The 19,908-nt window shown below is 40.3% G+C and overlaps 1 protein-coding gene across 11 annotated transcripts in view; it reads right to left on the reverse strand.

Moving 5' to 3' along the window:
* Positions 1-19,908, reverse strand: part of Sanbr (SANT and BTB domain regulator of CSR) — a 76,939-nt gene that overhangs the window by 44,825 nt on the left and 12,206 nt on the right. For all 11 annotated transcript variants that reach the window (XR_012907338.1, XM_075944502.1, XM_075944501.1 and 8 more), the window contains 4 exons: positions 17,243-17,301; positions 15,815-15,975; positions 7,139-7,225; positions 6,865-6,975 (listed from right to left, as the gene is read on the reverse strand). Coding sequence is in view for 10 of the 11 variants with exons in the window: in XM_075944502.1 (XP_075800617.1) it covers positions 6,865-6,975; positions 7,139-7,225; positions 15,815-15,975; positions 17,243-17,301 (418 nt within the window). In the remaining variant the exon portion in view is untranslated. The remainder of the gene's footprint in view (positions 1-6,864; positions 6,976-7,138; positions 7,226-15,814; positions 15,976-17,242; positions 17,302-19,908) is intronic.

Here is a 19,908-nt window from a genome sequence, read left to right on the forward strand (position 1 = left end):
GAGAGAATATGCAAATTAATAAGATCAGAAATGAAAAGGAGGACATAACCACAGACACAGAGGAAATTCAAAGAATCATTAGATCTTACTACAAAAGCCTGTATGCCACAAAACTGGAAAATGTAAAGAAATGGACACGTTTTTAGATAAATACCATATACCAAAGTTAAACCAGGACCAGGTGAACAATCTAAATAGACCTGTTAGTCGCGAAGAATTAGAAGCTGTTATCAAAAACCTCCCTACCAAAAAAAGCCCAGGACCAGATGGTTTCAATGCGGAATTCTACCAGAACTTCCAAGAAGAGCTAATACCTATACTCCTTAATGTATTTCACAATATAGAAACAGAAGAGTCATTGCCAAATTCCTTTTATGAAGCTACAGTCACTCTGATACCAAAACCACACAAAGACTCAACCAAGAAAGAGAATTACAGGCCAATCTCACTCATGAATATCGACGCAAAAATCCTCAACAAAATACTGGCAAACCGTATCCAAGAACACATTAGAAAAATTATCCATTATGATCAAGTAGGCTTCATCCCAGAGATGCAGGGCTGGTTCAACATACACAAATCTATCAATGTAATCCATCATATAAATAAACTGAAAGAAAAAAACCATATGATCATTTCATTAGATGTTGAAAAAGCTTTTGACAAAATTCAACATCCCTTTATGATAAAAGTCTTGGAGAGATTAGGGATACAAGGGTCATACCTAAATATAATAAAAGCTATTTACAGGGCTGGAGAGATGGCTCAGTGGTTAAGAGCACCGCCTGCTCTTCCGAAGGTCCTGAGTTCAATTCCCGGCAACCACATGGTGGCTCACAACCATCTGTAATGAGATCTGTGCCCTCTTCTGGCTTGCAAGCAGAGTACTGAGAATATTGTATACATCATAAATAAATAAATCTTAAAAAAATACGAAATATTTAAAAAAAATAAAAGCTATTTACAGCAAACCAACAGCTAACATCAAACTAAATGGAGAGAAACTCAAAGCCATCCCACTAAAATCAGGAACACAGCAAGGCTGTCCACTTTCTCCATACCTCTTCAATATAGTGCTTGAAGTTTTAGCAATAGCAATAAGACAACATAAGGGGATCAAGGGGATTCGAATTGGGAAGGAAGAGGTTAAACTTTCATTATTTGCAGATGATATGATAGTGTACATAAGCGACCCCAAAAACTCCACCAAAGAACTCCTACAGCTGATAAACAGCTTTAGTAATGTGGCAGGATACAAGATCAACTCCAAAAAATCAGTCGCCCTCTTATACACAAAGGATATGGAAGCAGAGAGGGAAATCAGAGAAGCATCACCTTTCACGATAGCCACAAACAGCATAAAATATCTTGGGGTAACTCTAACCAAGTAAGTGAAAGATCTATTTGACAAGAACTTTAAGGCATTGAAGAAAGAAATTGAAGAGGATACCAGAAAATGGAAGGATCTCCCTTGCTCTTGGATTGGGAGGATCAACATAGTAAAAATGGCAATTCTACCAAAGGCAATTTATAGATTCAATGCAATCCCCATCAAGGTCCCATCAAAATTCTTCACAGATCTGGAGAGGACAATAATCAACTTTATATGGAAAAACAAAAAACCCAGGATAGCCAAAACAATCTTATATAATAAAGGAACTTCTGGAGGCATTACCATCCCTGACTTCAAACTCTATTACAGAGCCACAGTAATGAAAACAGTGTGGTATTGGCATAAAAACAGAGAAGTCGACCAATGGAATTGTATAGAAGACCCGGATTTTAACCCACAACCCTATGAACACCTCATTTTCGATAAAGGAGCTAAAAGTATACAATGGAAGAAAGAAAGCATCTTCAACAAATGGTGCTGGCACAACTGGATGTCAACCTGTAGAAGAATGAAAATAGACCCATATCTATCACCATGCACAAAACTCAAGTCCAAATGGATCAAAGACCTCAATATCAATCTGAACACACTGAACCTGATAGAAGAGAAAGTGGAAAGTACCCTACAACATATGGGCACAGGCGATCGCTTACTAGGTATAACCCCAGCAGCACAGACATTAAGGGCAACATTGAATAAATGGGACCTACTAAAACTGAGAAGCTTCTGTAAAGCAAAGGACACTGTCACTAAGACACAAAAGCAACCCACTGACTGGGAGAAGATCTTCACCAACCCCGCAACAAAGGTCTGATCTCCAAAATATATAAAGAACTCAAGAAACTAGACTTTAAAATGCTAATTAACCCAATTAAAAAATGGGGCACTGATCTGAACAGAGAATTCTCAACAGAAGAAGTTCAAATGGCCAAAAGACACTTAAGGTCATGCTCAACCTCCTTAGCGATCAGGAAAATTCAAATCAAAACAACTTTGAGATATCATCTTACACCTGTCAGATTGGCTAAAATCAAAAACACCAATGATAGCCTTTGCTAGAGAGGTTGTGGAGGAAGGGGTACCCTCATCCATTGCTGGTGGGAATGCAAACTTGTGCAACCACTTTGGAAATCAGTGTTTCGGTTTCTCAGGAAATTCGGGATCAACGTACCCCTGGACCCAGCAATGCCACTCTTGGGAATATACCCAAGAGATGCCCGATCATATGACAAGGGCATTTGTTCAACTATGATCATGGCAGCATTATTTGTAATAGCCAGAACCTGGAAACAACCTAGATGTCCTTCAATGGAAGAATGGATGAAGAAAGTGTGGAATATATACACATTAGAATACTACTCAGCGGTAAAAAAAAAATGACTTCTCAAATTTTGCATGCAAATGGATGGAAATAGAAAATACTATCCTGAGTGAGGTAACCCAGACCCAAAAAGATGAACATGGGATGTACTCACTCATAATTGGGTTCTAGCCATAAATAAAGGTCAGTCAGTCTATAATTTGATTTCCTAAAGAAGCTAAATAAGAAGGTGAACCCAAAGAAAAACATATAGCTATCCTCCTGGTTATGGAAAGTAGACAAGATTGCCGGGCAAAAAATTGGGATCTTGGGGGTGGGGTGGGAGGGGAGTTAGGGGAGATGAGGATAGAAAAGTGAGAAGGGTGGGATGGGGAGAACTTGGGATAAAGGAAGGTTGGATAGGGGAGCAGGGAAGCACATATCTTAATTAAGGAAGCCATCTTAGGGTTGGCAAGAGACTTGGACCTAGAGGGGCTCCCAGGTGCCCAAGGTGAGGTCCCCAGTTAGTTCCTTGAGCATCTGAGGATAGGGAACCTGAAATGACCTTATCCTATAGTCGTACTGATGAATATCTTGCATATCACCATAGAACCTTCATCTGGTGATGGATGGAGATAGAGACAGAGACCCACACTGGAGCACCGGACTGAGCTCCCAATGTCCCAATGAGGAGCAGAAGGAGGGAGAACATGAGCAAAGAAGTCAGGACCACAAGGGGTGCACCCACCAAGGAGACAGTGGGGCTGATCTATTGGGAGCTCACCAAGGCCAGCTGGACTGGGACTGAAAAAGCATGGGATAAAACCAGACTCTCTGAATATGGTGGACAATGAGGGCTGCTGAGAAACCAAGGACAATGGCAATGGGTTTTGATCCTACTTCATGTTCTGGCTTTGTGGGAGCCTAGCCAGTTTGGATGTTCACCTTCCTAGACCAGGATGGAGGGGGGAGGACTTTGGACTTTCCACAGGGCAGGGAACCCTGACTGCTCTTCAGACTGGAGAGGGAGGGGGAGAGGAGTGGGGGTAGGGGGAGAGGAGTGGAAGGCTGGGAAGAGGCGGAAATTTTTTTCAATAAAAAAAGAAAAAAGAGCTCCAAAGCTACACAGAGAAACTCTCTCTATCCTGAACCCCCCCAAATAAAAGTATTATTAAGTAAATAAAAACACTCTATTTTTATCTTATGCATTTGTCTGCATGTATGTCTGTGTATCAGGTGTATGCAGAGCCCACAGAGGTCAGAGAGGGCATCGGATGCTCCAGAACCAGAGCTGCAGAGGGATGTGAACTGCTGTGTGAGTGCTGAGGAGTGAACTTGGGTCCTCTGAAGAGCTTTCAGTGCTCCAAAATGCTGAGCCATCGCTCCAGCCCCTGCCTTCACTTTTCAAGTTCATGGATTACAGATATAAGCCACACTTGGCTAGGTTATAGGTGTGTGTGTGTGTGTGTGTGTGTGTGTGTGTGTGTGTGTAGCGGATGCATGCTTTCATGTGAGTATGTGTGCATACACGCAGGTTATGGATTTTTAAAATTACTTTGTATGTGTGGTAACTGCATGTTTGCGCATGTATATGGGTACAGTTGGCCATGTGTGTGTGTGGAGGCCAGAGGATGAGATCAGGTGCCTTTCCATGTCACTTGCCACCTAACTGTTCTGAGACAGGGGCATCACTGAAGCTGGAGCTCACTGTTCTGGCTGCACTGGCTCACCACAGCGCTTCCAGGCTCCTCCACTCCAGCCTTTGTGTTACAAGCATATGCTGTCACATCCAGCTTGTTATGTGGATCCTGGGAATCCAAGCTCGGATCTGCTTGTACAGCAAGCACTTAAGGACTGAGCCATCTCTCCAGCCCACTTACACATTTTTAATACGTATAGAGAACCATCCAGAAGTAACAGTTAATATTTTAGAGGACATGTTCTTTAAAACGGGATATATATTTTTTCACTCCAGGCTGGTCTTGAGCATTGTGTAGCCCATGATGACTTTGATTTTCTGTGATTGTCTCTAGTGCTGAGATTACAGGTAGGTGCTACCATGCCTGAGTTTTGCAGCACAGAGGGTCACACTTAGGACTTTATTATGCATGCTAAGCAAGCACTCTACCAACTGGATTATGTCCCCAGCCTTTTAGTTTTGTTTTATGCATTACACATGTTAAAGATTATTAACAACTTTCTTTGTAAGTATATATTCTTCTCTAAGGACATTTTCCACCTCCCTTATTTTCTTTCTTTCAGGTATGCGAGGGATTAAACTTAGTGCCTCGAGCATGTTAATCAAGCACTCTACCTCTGAGCTACATCCTCAGCTCTTGGTTTTTCTAAAATAATTTATTTCTTTTGTGTGTGAGTGTGTATGTGGGTCAGAGGACAACTCTGTGAGGTCATATGTCCCCTCCTATATTAGGTAGGTCCTGGGAATCAAACTCAGGTCCCCAGGCTTCTTAGAAAAGTTCCTTTACTAGCTCAGTCATCTCACCAGTCCCAGCCCTTTTATATTTTTAAATTACAATTAAAATTTTTAATTCATTGATTTATTGTGAGTGCCAGTAGAGGTCAAGAGGTCAGTTTAGGCAAGTCTATTTCTCCGTCCACTATGAGGGTCCTGGGGATTAAACTCAGGTCGTCGGGCATTGTGGCAAGGACATTAACCCTGAGTCATCTCATCAGCCCCAGCCAAAAGCTTATTTTAATCTTTTTTTTGGTGTGTGTGTGTGTGGTTCTTTGACTGCATGCATATCTGTGCACCGTGTACATGCCTGGTACCCCTGAAGCTCAGAATAGGGCATCAAATTTCCTTGAACTGAAGTTAGAGTTGGTTGTGAACCACCATGTGGCTGCTGAGAATTGAACCGGGTTCTCTGAAAGAGTATCTAGTGCTCTTAACTGCTGAGCCATCTCTCCAGCCCCAGGCAAGAGTTTTCTGAAGCTGGTCTCAAATCTGCTATATAGTTCAGGCTAACACCAAACTCTCCATCCTGTGGCTCTGTGTTCTGAGTACTCGGGTTATAGAAATACACCACCACACCCAGTTTAAACATTATCCTTGAAGGGTATACACTAAGAGCTGATTTGAGGGGCTGGGGTTATGGCTTGCCGGTTACTGTCCTTGGAGAGGACTCAAGTTTGATCCTCGGTACTCATGTCAGACAGCTAACTACCACCTACAATGCCAGCTCCAGGGGATCTGATGCCTCTGGCCTTCTAGGGCACCCACACACATATGCCCCCATTCAGAGAACCAAACAAGCATTTTAAAAAAGAATTGATTTGCTACATTTTATATAGCATTATACATTACATTTTATTTTAATACTAAAAAATGATTTTGTGCATGGTTCCTCGTCTGCATTCCCACCCATGCACCATGTGCATGTACCACTACATGGCTGTATTTTAGCCCACTCGTGGAAGGAGGGAAGCTAGCTAGTATACTTAATATGGCAATGAATGGCCTTGTTAAATGCTTTCATAGACTCAACAATACCTCTGTGTAAAACTTCCTAGCAACGGAATGCTATCAAAGAACACACGCATCTTCAAAGTTTCTGTTCTTCTGAGACAGTTCACCAACTCAGAATGAAATCTTGTGTTAAATATAAGCATGAGTATGTATTATATGCTAATAAAGTATGCCAAAGTATGAAGAATAGATATAGAAACTCCACCCTTAATTTTTTTCATTCATCAAGAATTAACTGAAAATAAATTTAGTTCTCTTGTAAAATTCAATATAACACTTAATAGATAATAAAAAACATTAGCAATAAATCACCTTAATGGTACTGACTAAAATCTTTTAAGACTAACATATAATAACTTGCAACATTTTGAAGTTTTAGGACATTATGAAACACACCCAGTAAATACAAGGTAGTTTTTGCAACAACTTTTGTTTTGAAGCAGCGTCTTTCTAAGTCAGTCAGAAATACACTCAGTGCCGCCCTAGTCCTTATAAAAGTATTTACACAGGAAGTGTACGGTGCCTGCATACAACTCTGACACTTGGGAGCTGAGGTAGGAGGGGGTAAGTTCAAAGCTAGTTTAGACTATACAGCAAACAAGAAACAAACCAGAAAATGAAGTTATATGTTTATAAGTATTCTTGAAATTTACACACGAAAACTGTCGATTATCTTCACTGTACCTTATGTGGACGTAGATAATATTTCCATGTCGGTCCACATTGATTTTTCCAGGGATGCAAGGGATTCTCCTCTCCGTTTCTCTGGTTAACAGTTTCTTACACAAACAACACCTACAACAAGATGTCAAAAACACTCAAGAAAAGAATGAATGTAGTAATTAAACAATGTAGCTATATTACATAGCATACCAAGACTATAACGTAGCTATATTACATAACATACCGAGAATATAACGTAGCTATATTACATAGCATACCAAGAAAAATATGTTACCTGTATAATGTTGCTGCATTGTTTCGAGAATCTGGACTGAAGTACTCAGGATCAAACAGTCTTTCGATCTTCTTACAAAATAGTTTACTATTAAAAACAAATGGCCAATAAACGTCTATATTTAGCATCTTAAAGTTAGTGGTGCGTTTTCCCTCCCTCCTTTCCGTCTTCCCTGCCTTCCTTTTACATTATGGGTATGCGTCTCTGTGGGGGGTGTGCGCATAAGCGCAGGTGCCCATGGGGGGCATCAAAGCCCCTGGAGCTGCTGGACACTGGTACTGGAAACTGAACTCAGGTCCTCTGTAAGAGCAGTATGTGCTCTTAAACACTGAAGCCTCTCTCTGGTCCTTCTACTTTATTTTTAAAAAATGAATCTCTAACTCAATGTGGAGGCTGTCATTTTGGTTAGACTGGCTTGTCCAGTGGGTCCTTGGGATCTTTCTGTCTCTACTGCTCCAGTCTAGGGTTACACAGATAGATGTCATAAGTCTGACTTTTTGTGGGTCCGGGGATTTTCAAGCATACACAGCAGCCACTTTGTGTATGGAGCCATCTTCCCAGCCCTAAAGTTAGTTTACAGTGGTAAAATAAGTGTTGTCCTCATACATGTAGAAAATGAGATTAATACTTCCTAGGAAGTTCCTTTTGGGCATTTAATTTTTGCTATTCTAAGTAAATAAACCTATTGCTGATCAAGATTCTCTTTTTCTTATTACGTGTTTATTTACTGTGTGTGTGTGTGTGTGTGTGTGTGTGTGTACATACATGGAGATGAGGGAATGGTTTTCGGAAGTCAGCTCTTTCCTTTCACCATGTGGGTCCTGAGGACTGGATTCAGGCCACCAGTCTTGGCAGTACGTGCATTTAACCACTGAGCAATCTTGCCATTTTTTTTTTAAAAGGCTGGGTCTCTTATGACCCCAAACTCACTCTACAGCTGGGGTTGATCTTTAAATCCCGAGTACTTGCCCCCTCCACCTCAAACGCTGTTCGAGGCTCATGCATTGTGACACCGCTTTTGCTCATATTTTGTGTTGTTTTTCTGAAAACTGGTTTCACTATGTAGCTCAGGATGGCCTCTGACTTGGAACAATCCTCCTGCATTAGCCTCTTGAGTACTAGAGTTGTAGGAATATGCCACCATATCTGTCAAGAATGTATTTTTTTGCTAGAAAAGAAGCAGTTATCTGTCTTTCCTTCAGGCCTTTATTACTGGAATATTCAAGATTTTAAAATTTGGGCCGGGCGGTGGTGGCGCACTCCTGTAATCCCAGCACTTGGGAGGCAGAGACAGGCGGATCTCTGTGAGTTCGAGGCCAGCCTGGTCTACCAAGGGAGTTCCAGGACAGGCTCCAAAGCTACAGAGAAACCCTGTCTCGAAAAACCAAAAAATAAAAAAATAAAAAAAAAAAAGATTTTAAAATTTGAGAATTTAACAACCCAGGTCTACCAATACCTAGGAATGTAATTTTTAGCAGCCTGCTTTTTGATCTTTATTTTCTTGTGTATAATATATGGCTAATGGGGCCAGCAAAGTGCTGAGATGATAAAGGCAAAAGAAGAAAGACGGACTCTCAAAGGTTATTCTCTGACCTTCACTGGTGAAGGGCCAGGTGCCCTACTCACTCTAATGGTAAATCAAACAAAAATCAAAGATAATAAAGTATGGCTAATAATTATAAACTCATAAGGTTAATGAAGATTAAATTATATGTTTTTAAATAATGTCAGATACAGTATTAGGAAATAAATGCTAAGTACTTATTAAACATAGTATAACTGAGCTTGAAGTCTTCCATGTATGTCCTTCCTACCACCATTTTCTTAATGTATTATTTGTTGATCTTAAAGGCCAAATATGGATTTTGGATTCCATTCCCATTTCCAGGTATTTTGTTCAAGATAATTTCATTACACATCCTTCCACTTAAGGGCTGAATTCTTGGATAATACTCTTCATTCTCAATTTCTTTCTTTTAATGGCTCATTCTGATTAACACATTTAAAAACCTAGTATTGCCTTACAAATACCCCCTTGAGCCCACTTCTGCTCTGTTTTCTTTTCCTAAGCAATCATTCGGAGCAAAGGTCTGGAAAACTTTCTACATCCGGGCCCCACTTCTGCCCTCTACACAGAGCAGGGTCCTCACATTTCTATATCCGGGCCCCACTTCTGCCCTCTACACAGAGCAGGGTCCTCACATTTCTACATCCGGGCCCCAATTCTGCTCTCTACACAGAGCAGGGTCCTCACATTTTGTCATCGCTTCCACTTCCAAAACTTCCTTGAATTTACCTTCCTTTCCACTCCAGGGGCCTTAAAAGGAGCCCAACTGCTACTTCTCTCTCAACCCTTTAAGTAAAGGGCAGCCTTCGTTAATATTCTCTTGCTAACAGCAAATAAACCAGAATAGCATTTATAATAGCAATGAGAAATTAAATACCTAGGAATAAATAAGTAGAAAGTTATAGTGTTTGCAAATCATAAGATTAGGTATTATTAAGATGCTAAAATCATAGCTGGAGAGATGTGCATACTGCCCTTGGGAAGGACCCCTGTGTGACAGTAGGGACATCAACACCCTACACTCTCTAATGGATAGGTCAACCAGACAGTAACTTAACAGAGAAATAAGAGAACTAACGGATGTCATGACTCAAATGGACTTAATAGACATCTACAGAACATTGCACCCAAATATAAAAGAATATACCTCCTTCTCAGCACCTGATGGAACCTTCTCTAAAATTGACCAAATATTTGGTCACAAAGCAAATCTCAACAGACACAAAAAATCAGAATAACTCCCTGTATCTTATTGGACTACCATGGCTTAAAGTTAGAATTCAACCACAACACTAATTGCAAAAAGCCTACAAACTCATGGAAACTGAACAGTGCTCAACTGAATCACCCCAGGTCAAGGAAGAAATAAAGAAATTAAAGACTTCCTAAACTTCAATGAAAATGTAGACACAGCATACTGAAACCTATGGGACACTATGAAAGCAGTGCTAAGAGGGAAGTTCAGAGCACTAAGAAAATGGAGAAATCTCCAACTAGTGACTTAACAGCAAACCTGAAAGCTCTACAATAAAAAGAAGCAGAGTTACCCAGAGACAACAGAAAAATAATCAAATTGAGGGCTGAAATCAATAAAATAGAAACAAAGAAAACAATACAAAGAATCAATGAAACAAAGAGCTGGTTCTTTGAGAAAATCAACAAGACAGACAAACTTTTTTCCAAACTAATCAAAAGGTAGAGAGAGAATATCCAAATTAACAAAACCAGAAATAAAAAGGGGGACATAAAAACAGACACTGAGGAAATCCAGAGAATCATTAGGTCATACTTTGAAAACCTGTACTCCACAAAATTGGAAAATGTATAAGAAATGGATAATTTTCTGGGTAGGTACCATATACCAAAATTAAATCAAGACCAGATGAACAATTTAAATAAACTTATAACCATAAGGAAATAGAAGCAGTCATCAAAAGCCTTCCAACCAAAAAAGCCCAGGGCCCAATGGTTTCAGCACAGAATTCTACCAGAACTTCAAAGAAGAGCTAATACCTATACTCCTCAAATTGTTCTGCATAATAAAACAGAAGGAACATTGCCAAACTCTTTCTATGAGGCTACAATTACCCTGATACTGAAACCACACCGAGACTTAATCAAGAAAGAGAATTACAAATCAATCTTCCTCATGAACATTCATGCAAAAATACTCAATAAAGTACTACTGGCAAACCAAATCCAAGAATACATTAAAAAAAAATCATCTACCATGATCAAGTTGGCTTCATCCCAGAAAGGCAGGGATGGTTCAACATATGAAAATCTATCAAAGCAATTCACTATATAAATGAAGAAAAAAATATATGATCATCTCATTAGATGCTGAAGAAGCATTCGACAAAATCAAACATCCCTTTATAATAAAGGTCTTGGAGAGGTCAAGGATACAAGTAACATATCTAAACATAATAAAAGCAATATACAGCAAGCCGACAGTCAACATCAAACAAAATGGAGAGAAACTTAAAGCGATTCTACTAAAATCACAAATAAGACAAGGTTGTCTACACTCTCCATATCTATTCAATATAGTACTGGAAGTTCTAACTAGAGCAATAAGACAACAAAAGGAGATCAACAGAATACAAATTGGAAAGAAAACAGTCAAACTTTCACTATTTGCAAATGATATGATAGAATACATAAGTGACCCCAAAAATTCAACAAGGGAGCTCCTACAGCTGATAGTGTAGCAGGATGCAAGGTTAACTAAAAAGAAATCAATAGCCCTCCTATATACAAATAATAAAGGGGCTGAAAAAGAAATTAGAGAAACATCACCATTCACAATAGCCACAAATAAAATAAACTATCTTGGGGTAACACTAACTAAAGAAGTGAAAGACCCGTTCGACAAGAACTTTAAGTCTTTGAAGAAAGAAATTGAAGAAGGTATCAGAAAGTGGAGAGATTTTCCATGCTCATGGATAGGTAGAATCAACACGATAAAAATGGCAACCTTAGCAAAAGCAATCTACAGATTCAATGCAATCCCCATCAAAATCCCAATACAATTATTCACAGACCTTGACAGAACAATACTTAACTTCATATGGAAAAACAATCTTGTACAATAAAGGAACTTCTGGAGGCATCACCATCTCTGATTTCAAGATCTACTATAGAGCTATAGTAATGAAAACAGCTTGGTATTGGCATAAAAACAGACAGGTGGACCAATGGAGTTGAATCGAAGACCTGGATTTTAATCCACATACCTATGAACACCTGATTTTTGACAAAGAAGCTAAAGTTATAAAATAGAAAAAAGAAAGCATCTTCAACAAATGGTCCTGATATAACTGGATGTCAACATGTAGAAGGATACAAATAGATCCATATATATCCCCATGCACAAAACTCAAGTCCAAATGGATCAAAGACCTCAATATAAATTCAGCCACAATGAACCGCACAGAAGAGAAAGTGGGAAATAGCTTTCAACACATGGGCATAGGAGATCACTTCCTAAATATAACACCAGTAGCACAAACACCAAGAGCAACAATAAATAAATAGGACCTTGTGTAAAGCAAAGGACATAGGAACACTTCTGCATTGCTGGTGGGAATGCAAGCTGGTACAACCCTTTGGATGTCAATGTGGCGATTTCTCAGAAAATTAGGAAACAACCTTCCTCAAGACCCAGTAATACCACTTTTGGGTATATATCCAAAGGATGCTCAATCGTGCCACAAGGACATGTGCTCAACTATGTTCACAGCAGCTTTGTTTGTCATAGCCAGAACGTGGAAACAACCGAAATGCTCCTCGACTGAAGAATGGATAAGGAAAATGTGGTACATTTACACAATGGAGTACTACACAGCAGAAAAAAATGGCATCTTGAATTTTGCAGGAAAATGGATCGAACTAGAAAACATCATTTTGAGTAAGGTAACTCAGACACAGAAAGACAATAATCACATGTACTCACTCATAGGTGGCTTTTAAACATAAAACAAAGGAAACCAGCCCACAAATCACAATCCCAGAGAACTTACACAACAATGAGGACCCTAAGAGAGATTTACATAGATCTAATCTACATGGGAAGTAGAAAAAGACAAGATCTCCTGAGTAAATTGGGAGCATGGGGACCTTAGGGGAGGGTTGAAGGGGAGGAGAGAGGCATGGAGGGGAGCAGAGAAAAATGTAGAGCTCAATAAACATAAAAAAAAAACAATATAAATAAATAAATAAAACCCTCTCACTCAAACAAGGAGTCAGTGTAAAAAAAAAAAAGCAAAGGACACAGTCAGTAAGACAAAAAGGCAGCCTACTGAATGGGAAAAGATCTTAACCAACCCCGTATCAGACAGAGGGCTGATCTCCAAAATACATAAAGAACTCAAGAAACTAGACATCAAAATACCAAATAATCCAATTAAAAAATAGGGTACAGATCTAAACAGAGAATTTTTAACAGAAGACTCTCAAATGGCCAAAAGAAATGTTCAGCATCCTTAGACATCAGGGAAATGCAAATCAAAACGACTCTCAGATACTAGTCAGAATGGCTAAGATCAAAAACACCAATGACAACTTATGCTGGAGAGGATGTGGAGTAAGGGGAACATTCCTCCGTTGCTGGTGGGAGTGCAAACTTGTACAGCCACTTTGTAAATCAGTATGACAGTTTCTCAAAAATTGGTAGTCAATACCACTCTTGGGCATATACCCAAAGGATGCACAATCATACTATAAGAACATTTGCTCAACTATGCTTATTATTATATTATAGCAGCATTATTTGTAATAGCCAGAACCTGGAAACCACCTACATGCCCCTCAACCAAAAAAGGGATAAAAGAAAATGTGGTACATTTACACAATGGAGTACTACTCAGTGGTTAAAAAAAAAAATCTTGAAATTTGTATGCAAATGGATGGAACTAGAAAAAAACCATCCTGAATGAGGTAACCCAAACCTTGGTTTACAAACCTTGGTGGCAAACATGGTATGTAGCCACTCATAAGTGGATATTAGACATAAAGCAAAGGATAACCAGTCTATATAGTCCATGACCCAAGTAAAGCTCAGTTACAAGGAGAACCCTAAGAGAGACATACATGGATCCCCCTAGGAAGGAGAAATAGACAAGATCTCCTGAGAAAATTGGAAGCATGGGGGAGGGGGCAAGGAGGGAAGGAGAACTTGAGGGAATGGGAGGGACAGAGAAGGAGAGCAAGGAAAGAGATATCATGATTGAGGGAGCCATTTATGGGGCTAGCAAGAAACTTGGCACTAGAGAAATCCCCAGGAGTCCACAAGAATGACCCCAGGTAAGACACCTAAGAGATTGAACTGGCCTTCCCCTGTAGTCAGATTGATGACCTTAACTGTCATCATAGAACCTTCATCTAGCAACTGATGGAAGCAGACACAGAGATCCACAGTGAAGCACTGGGCTGAGCTCCCAAAGTCCAGTCGAAGAGGGGGAGGAGCAGTAATATGAGCAAAGGGGTCAAGACCATGATGGGGAAACCCTCTGGAACAGCTTACCTGGGTTACTGGGAGCTCACTGACTCTAGACTGACAGCAGAGGATCTATCAAAGGACCAAACTAGGCCCTCTGAATGTGGGTGACAGCTGTATGGCTGGGGCAGACTGTGGGGCCACTGGCAGTGAAACTAGGATTTATCCCTACTGCTTATACTGGCTTTTTGGAGCCCATTCTCTTTGGAGGGATACCTTGCTCAGCCTAGACATAGTGAGGAGGGCCTTTGTTCTTCCTCAAAGCAATGTGATAAACTTGTTGACTTCCAATGGGAAGCCTTACCCTCTCTAAGGAGTGGACTCGGGGGTGGGAGGGAGAGCAAGTAGAGGGAGAAGGAGAAGGGAAGGGACTGGGAACTGGGATTGGTATGTAAAATGAGAAAAGATTGTATAAATAAATACATAAATAAATACCTACATACATAATACATAAATAAATAAATAAATAAATAAATAAATAAATGATGAATTAGAATTTGTGCAACAGATCCCAGTTAGATCTCAGTCTCCTCGCCGGAAATATCTGTAGGGCAATGCAAGGATTCCAAAATAGCTAGGTTGCAATCTTGAAGGTAAAGCTGGAGAACTTGGGTTACTAAATACCAACATTATTATAACCCTGCCTTAATTTAGACTAGGTGGACTTGAGCTGGAGATGGCTCAGCAGTTTAGAACGCACACTGTTCCTATGAAGGACCTGCATTTGGTTCCAAGCACACATTCTGGGCAGCTTACAATAGCACATGTCTCCAGATTCAGGGGATCCAGTGCCCCTGATTTCCACCTGTACCTGCACTCATGTGAACCCCCACCATGCAGAGGAAGACATACAATTAAAAAATAATAAAAATAAGTTTTTCAGAGTCAGTGCTCTGACCCCAATGGCCGCTACAAGATGTTGCTGGTCTCACATCATACCCCTTTGCCCCCTTAAGATGAAGCCTTAATCTTAACACAGCTCATTACCACCATATGTCCATATGTTCATTATACATAATGATTACTAGGAGCTAGCAAGATACTTTGTCAGAAAAGGGTATCTGACATCAAATCTGAGCACCCCAGAATCCATCCTGGAGAAGGAGAAAACTGATTTCATATGTGCTTTGGTGTCCACACAAAATAAAGTTAAATGTAATAAAATTTTTTTAAAAAAATATTTATTTATTATGTGTACAATATTCTGTCTGCGTGTATGTCTGCAGGCCAGAAGAGGGCACCAGACTTCATTACAGATGGTTGTGAGCCACCATGTGGTTGCCGGGAATTGAACTCAAGACCTTTGGAAGAGCAGGCAATGCTCTTAACCACTGAGCCATCTCTCCAGCCCCATGTAATAAAAATTTTTAAATCATTAAAATTTATTGTAAGTTATTGGTTTTTTATTTAAAGTAAAATAGAAATATATATCATATATATTTTAAAATAGAATTTCACTAAAATTAAACAGAAATATACTTAACAAAACTTATTAGGTTTAGAACTAAGGTTTAAAGAGTTACCTCCTAAACTTATCTTTTTTAGAACTAGAGTTTATAGAGTTACCTCCTAAACTTATCTTTTTTAGAACTAAGGTTTAAAGAGTTACCTCCTAAACTTATCTTTTTTGTCCTTCAAGTCATCAATTTCATTGTGTGTGAACAGATCAGCTATGCGTGTAAGGAGGTTTGCATTGATACAGTTCATGTTGCATGGGGCAGCTACTATGGCATTCATATTTCTGTGGCAATACTGAATACATTGTTCAACCTGAAAAACACAGAATAGAAAATCAGTGTTGAAAATAGTAACATAAATGATATTGTCAGAGTAACTTCAAACATAAAAATCATGAAAAATCAAACCCACATATACATTGCCAGTAATTGGACCTGTATGTGTTCATCTACACTGTTAAATAGGCAAAATTTAAAACACATATAGAGAAATCATTTCCAATTCCTTTTATTTACAATAATGTATTTTAAGTGTCTGTAGCAGACATAAATCTTACTCTGCACACTACCATGCATATTCAATTGACTTCTCAAGGACAAACTTAGTTATTAAGGTATACCCAATCCTCCAGGGAAGAGAAACAAAATTTCAGACATGTAAGGACTTTCTCCGTTCTGTTTTATTTGCTTTCTCTAACCTGAGGTGGATTTACTTAGTGTAAATGTAAAGAGAGAGACGTCTCATATTTCTCCACACACTGTTCTGATGATATAAAAGTTCAGGGCTTAAGGTCTGAAACTCGAAGTGTGAGGACTCTGATTGTTCTGTAGGTCCTGCTTGAAGCCCACGGCCCGCAGACACCTCACAAACCAGCGAGTCCGCCTGCACACAGCACGGCAGCACTCTGCTCTGTACAGCTGGATGGGGCAAACCCAGAGAGCATTTAAATAACAGCTGCAAAATGTCAGCCGTGGGAACAGAAAACCATGAATTACAAACATTTTTTTGCTTTTGGTTTTGTGTGAGATTAAGCCTGACTATGCATCCTAGGGTTGCCCAGATATTTATTAGATAAATAAGAAAATAATTGTACTTAATATTATCGCTTGAAATAGATGTGTGTATGTGTGTGTATATATATATATATTACAGTTTTATATTTGACCAGCTGTCCTTAAGCAATAGATACAAACTATGATGTAAACACAAAGCTACACTGTTTAGTAGCTGGGAATTTGGTTTTTGTTCATTGAACTATAAGTGAGAGACACATAGAATAAAAACATGCCTAAAGAAATTATTTAAATAGTAAAACAACATAATCCAATTAATTTTCCTTATTAGTGATAGAACAAAAATCTTTTAGAATAAAGTTTATTCTATCAAGGCTCAAATTACACAGTTGTTCCAATTATAGATATAACATACAAATGATACCCAGTAGTCTTAACCCCTTCTCAAAAGAACAAAGTACTGTTACAATTATTCTCTGAAGCTAACTATTTTGCTTTCTATACATCCAAAAGAGGGATAGGATTAGGTCAATAAAGGGGCTTAGATTTTTAAAATGAATACTTACTAATGAATCCATCTTCAGGAATTCTGAAGAAATGAGAATTGAAATGACATTTCCTGGCTCTAATAAAAAGAAAAAAAAAGTTGAAATTTCATTTTGATTTTTAACTCAATTTTCTCTTTTCATCTTAAAAGAGGATGTTACTTTAATAAAAAAAATTGATATACCCTTACTTATATCACTTAGATTGGATAAAAGAAAGAAGATCTAATATTAAATCTTAGGGTATAGACAAATATGGTAAACTGTCCATGAATTAGATTCATGTTAAGTACAAAACTCTAGCTAAAGATAATGGCATGCAAAAGTCACAGTGAGAAAAGCTAACGAGCGATGGATGAGAGCATTAATTAGGGAAGTATTTCAGAAAGGCATCAGTGCTGACAAACATTTAAAGATTCTGAAATATAATGGAAATGAACTACTGACAAAATGCTAATGGTACATACTATGGCCACACTGAGTGGGTCTCCAGGCACACACAGAGCTGCACACGACAGCCACACTGAGTGGGTCTCCAGGCACACAGAGAGCTGCACACGACGGCCACGCTGAGTGGGTCTCCAGGCACACACAGAGCTGCACACGACGGCCACGCTGAGTGGGTCTCCAGGCACACAGAGAGCTGCACACGACAGCCACACTGAGTGGGTCTCCAGGCACACAGAGAGCTGCACACAATGGCCACGCTGAGTGGGTCTCCAGGCACACACAGAGCTGCACACGACAGCCACACTGAGTGGGTCTCCAGGCACACAGAGAGCTGCACACGACAGCCACACTGAGTGGGTCTCCGGGCACACAGAGAGCTGCACACGACGGCCACACTGAGTGGGTCTCCGGGCACACAGAGAGCTGCACACGACAGCCACACTGAGTGGGTCTCCGGGCACACAGAGAGCTGCACACGACGGCCACACTGAGTGGGTCTCCGGGCACACAGAGAGCTGCACACAATGGCCACGCTGAGTGGGTCTCCAGGCACACAGAGAGCTGCACACGACGGCCACACTGAGTGGGTCTCCGGGCACACAGAGAGCTGCACACGACGGCCACACTGAGTGGGTCTCCGGGCACACAGAGAGCTGCACACAATGGCCACGCTGAGTGGGTCTCCAGGCACACAGAGAGCTGCACACGACGGCCACGCTGAGTGGGTCTCCAGGCACACAGAGAGCTGCACACAATGGCCACGCTGAGTGGGTCTCCAGGCACACATAGAGCTGCACACAATGGCCACACTGAGTGGGTCTCCAGGCACACAGAGAGCTGCACACGACAGCCACACTGAGTGGGTCTCGGGCACACAGAGAGCTGCACACAATGGCCACGCTGAGTGGGTCTCCAGGCACACACAGAGCTGCACACAATGGCCACACTGAGTGGGTCTCCAGGCACACAGAGAGCTGCACACGACAGCCACACTGAGTGGGTCTCCAGGCACACACAGAGCTGCACACGATGGCCACGCTGAGTGGGTCTCCAGGCACACACAGAGCTGCACACGACGGCCACACTGAGTGGGTCTCCAGGCACACAGAGAGCTGCACACGACGGCCACACTGAGTGGGTCTCCGGGCACACACAGAGAGCTGCACACGACAGCCACACTGAGTGGGTCTCGGGCACACAGAGAGAAAGGAGGTGCTGCCTCACACTGCAATTTCAGTAAATATGTCATCTCTGTAAAATATATTTAAGAAGAAATCCTGCCATTTTCCACCATCCTGGTAACAATCATTCTGAACCCTTTGTAGTAGAAATCCTTTACAATCTTAGAAACAGATTTTGTTTATGTGGGACATATGTCAGTATTTACCATAATTTACCATATTAGAAATAATGTCAGGAAATTTTTAGAAGTCAGTTTTAAAATACAATAATTCTATTACATGTAAACATAGTTTTGTGAAAAAATATCTTCAAATAAAAAAATTAGTGAGTGGCACTGATGAACATTTTTTATAAATCTCTTCAACGTCTAACTTAACTGACTGCCAAATTCTCGTATCTGTTTCTTTCTTCTGAGACAGGATCTCACTCTTAGCCCAGGCTGATCTTCAACTTATAGCAATGCTCTTGCCTCAGCTTCCCAGAGTGCTGGAATTACAAGCATGAGCCACCACACCTGGCTTCAAATCAGCTTTTGCACTTGTTTGGGGGTAGGCTGCTTTTGTGAAGCCAAAACTTGACATGTAGTATTGTCGTGAAGGTGGCGTGGCACAGAATCTGAACTCAGATCAGTAAACTACTCCTTTGTTCGGTGGTCATCTGCACTGTGAGTGCAGCGTTAACCCACTGCAGAAATGTTTCAGACACTGCACAGTGCTCACGTGGGAGAGTCGTGCATGTTCTAAGTACTCAGACGACTCACTGGAAAGAGGTGTTTAGAGCTCAGATTTGATAGTAAGACCAACAGAATTTAGAAAGAAAAGTTTTTGTGTATGGAGAAGTTGTCGGTTACACTGCAGCAGGGACACTTTCCAAAACTTGAATTCTCACGTGAGAACTTGGCTTTTATCACTAACAACACCACTATCAACTGTTTTTCTTTATGTGACTAGCTCATTTACCTGTCTGAATAATCACAAGTTCTGTTAGCTGCTTTCTCAAGTAAACATGTTTTTCTACTTTGAGGTCAGTTGAGTTAGCTCATAGTTATAAGCTCA

The sequence above is a fragment of the Microtus pennsylvanicus genome, chromosome 12 (assembly GCF_037038515.1).
Source record: "Microtus pennsylvanicus isolate mMicPen1 chromosome 12, mMicPen1.hap1, whole genome shotgun sequence".
Lineage (NCBI taxonomy): Eukaryota > Metazoa > Chordata > Mammalia > Rodentia > Cricetidae > Microtus > Microtus pennsylvanicus.